General features: G+C 50.5%; 1 protein-coding gene across 1 annotated transcript; it reads left to right on the forward strand.

Annotated features, from left to right (window-relative positions):
* The first annotated feature begins 282 nt into the window (after nucleotides 1–282).
* LOC136538752 (UPF0496 protein 4-like) lies at nucleotides 283–2,575 on the forward strand. Its single transcript, XM_066530711.1, has 2 exons — nucleotides 283–439; nucleotides 1,061–2,575. Exon 2 carries the CDS (start codon nucleotides 1,066–1,068, stop codon nucleotides 2,422–2,424), a length of 1,359 nt encoding a protein of 452 aa, XP_066386808.1. The 5' UTR covers nucleotides 283–439; nucleotides 1,061–1,065; the 3' UTR covers nucleotides 2,425–2,575.
* The last annotated feature ends 278 nt before the right edge of the window (nucleotides 2,576–2,853 follow it).

Below are 2,853 nucleotides of genomic sequence, written 5' to 3' on the forward strand. Positions count from 1 at the left end.
CGGGGCACGAATGTATCAGCCGAGAAAATAAGCGGGGACACGTCACCAAATCACGGCAAGAAAATGACTTGCCACTGCGCAAAACACCATGAACAATGGGCCTAAACACGCCGACCAAACGGTAACCAGCCGTCCAGCTGCCGCCCAACCCGGATCCTGGTGGGCCCGCGGCGGAAAAGATCGAAGCCCAACGGGGCGCTACCATCGGGGCCCAACCCAACCCAGCGATATCTCCTCCCAACGGCCGTCTGGAACTTTCCAGCGTTCACATTAGCTTTCCCCTTTTCCTCTCCCTCCCTACCTTCACCAGCCTGCCCTCTCGCAACGCAAGTCGCACCCTCACCGAAAGGCGAAGGCTTCAAGCGGACACAGGCACACAGCCACGCAAACCCCCTCTTCATCAACCTCGAATCGAGCCCGCGCGCGTCCCCGAATCGAGGTATGGGGATCCCTTTACTGATGCTGTAGCTTTAACTCCCGATCTGATGCTTGCTGGGGTCTTGGGGGAATGGGGGTCGGTTTCGCCCAAATTTTGGAGGGGTAAGCGGAGGCCTCGAGGGAAATCTGTGGGCAGTATGTTCGCAGTAGCTTCTAATTTGTTCGATTGCTGCGCCTATGTCAATGGATTCTGCGTTTCTGATGCTGTCTATCGTCATGTGTTGTTAGCGGCGTTTCTGGTATTCCCCAATTTTTTGCGAGTCAGTGCGTTTAGGGAATGAGCGCGGACGCGGTGCATCAGAAACGCTGTAGCCAACTTCCAGGAGTACCGCGCTTGATGATGTAGTGCGGTCCAGTGTGCTGGGAGTATCACTATGTTATTGTAGCTTTTGGGTGAAGGCTTGTCCCTGAGTTGAATCGAGAAATATTCTTCCAGAAAAGATACGAAGCGTGCGCAGTTTTCTCTCTGCGGAGCGGAGTGCTATTAGCCTATTACCATCACGTGTAGTGTCTATTATCAATACCATATAGCACTCGTGTTATTTCCTACTGTAAGGATTTCCTTATGTCTGGTTGTGTTTGTGACGTGAATTCCTAATCTGTGGCCTTGCTTTGATTACAGAGGAGATGAGTCACGCGCACGACGGCCATAGGTCCTTCTTTCCCGTGGGGAATCCCTTCAGGATGATTTTCCCAAGAGGAGCCCACCTGTCGCCGAAGCTCACTGAGCTCCTCGCTTCGTACGAGGATGGCCTGGCCTCGAGCTTGAGGAAGCTCAAACCAGAGGACACCTCAGCGGTGCTCACACTATCATGGATGAAGCTCGCAGTGGACTGCTTATCGGAGCTGCACACCAATATAGCCACCCTGATTACTGAGCTTGAGCTGCCCTTATCTGACTGGGACGAGAAGTGGGTGGACATTTACCTGAACAGTAGTGTGAAGCTGCTGGACATCTGCATTGCGCTGAGCTCAGAGCTCTCTCGGTTGGATCAAGGGCAGCTGCTTGTGCGATATCTCCTGAATGTGTTGGACTCTGGGAGCGACGTGCCATCCCAGGAGCAGCTCAAGAAAGCTGAGGTATCGCTTAAGGAGTGGATTGAGCGAGGAAGTGAAAGGTCTCTGAGGCTTGATAGTTGCTTGGCAGCGCTACAGGAACTTTCTGGGAACCTTTGCCTGATGAAGGTTAAGCATTCTGCTAAGGGGAAAGTGCTCATGCGGGCATTGTATGGAATCAAGGCCGTTACAGTCTTAATCTGCAGTGTCCTTATAGCCGTACTGTCGGGTAGCTTCAAGCCACTGGTGGAGTTTGATGTCCCTGAGAAATTTGGTTGGTCTACTGCCTTCATTGATCTTCATAAGGCCATAAGTGGGGAACTTAGCAGTCAGCTATCCAGAGGTAGTGTTCCAGCTGTAAAAGAGCTGGCGGATGTTGAGGTATGTGCTAGACAGCTGCATACATTGACTTGTGCTGCTCAGCTTGAAGAGGAGAATGCCAGCCTGGTTCATGCTTTTAGCCATTCAAAGGAAGTGGTTCTGCCAGATGCTACAGCCCAGGAAGGAGGCGATGTGGATAATCTTAAGATGGCTGAGGACACTAGCTGTCAGCATGAAGTGATCACGCTGCAAAGTATTACTACAGAAGGAGGAATGGATACAGCTGACATCAAGGAGGATGCCAAGACTTTCGGTCATACAAAAGAAGTGATGGTGCATGAGAAAACAAGTGACAGAGGACACCAAGATGATAACACAAAGCAGGCCACTGGTGTTGGCACTGAGATTAATTGCTTGGAAAGGAGAGAGGAGCTGCTGAACTGCATCTCCAGCATGTCGAAAAGCGCTGAAAGGCTCTGGTTGGGGTTGGACTCGCTGTCAAAGCGGGTGGGTGACTTCTTCCAGATCGTGCTTACAGGGCGTGATGCACTACTTTGCAATCTCAGGATTTCAGACGGGGGCAAGGTTGCTGCAGAGGTCAGGTCTTAATATGCTATCTCATGTTTGTGCCATGTAATGCGTGTATAGACAGCTCAGCAGCCCATCCTTATGCGTGGTGCTTCTGACTTCTGGCCCCTGCTCAGCCCCACCAACACTAAGCCGGGCCCAGGTCTCAGAAGCATTGTGCATAATCATGTGCCCCTAGCTGTGCTGTGCAAAAGCTTATATAGCTTCCCTTTTTGGTAAGTAGGAACTAGAGTGTTGTTGAGTAAATAGTGTTGTTAAGTTGGTGCCGGTGGAATGTACAACATCTAGCGTAGAGCAACTGTATGTATGCTCATGTGTGCTGGTAATCGAGATGAAAATGAGTTGCAAAATGTTGATCCTTGTCTGTTTGTTGGATAACTTAAAAACTGCTATGTACAACTTTCTATGTACTTGTACATCATGTTGCCGTCTTGTTCGACTTAGAGTGTT

This window comes from Miscanthus floridulus, chromosome 2 (assembly GCF_019320115.1).
Source record: "Miscanthus floridulus cultivar M001 chromosome 2, ASM1932011v1, whole genome shotgun sequence".
Classification (NCBI taxonomy): domain Eukaryota; kingdom Viridiplantae; phylum Streptophyta; class Magnoliopsida; order Poales; family Poaceae; genus Miscanthus; species Miscanthus floridulus.

What these genes read in the sequence shown, in the direction of transcription:
- LOC136538752 (XM_066530711.1), top strand. Translation starts at nt 1,066, where the DNA reads ATGAGTCACGCGCACGACGGCCATAGGTCCTTCTTTCCCGTGGGGAAT.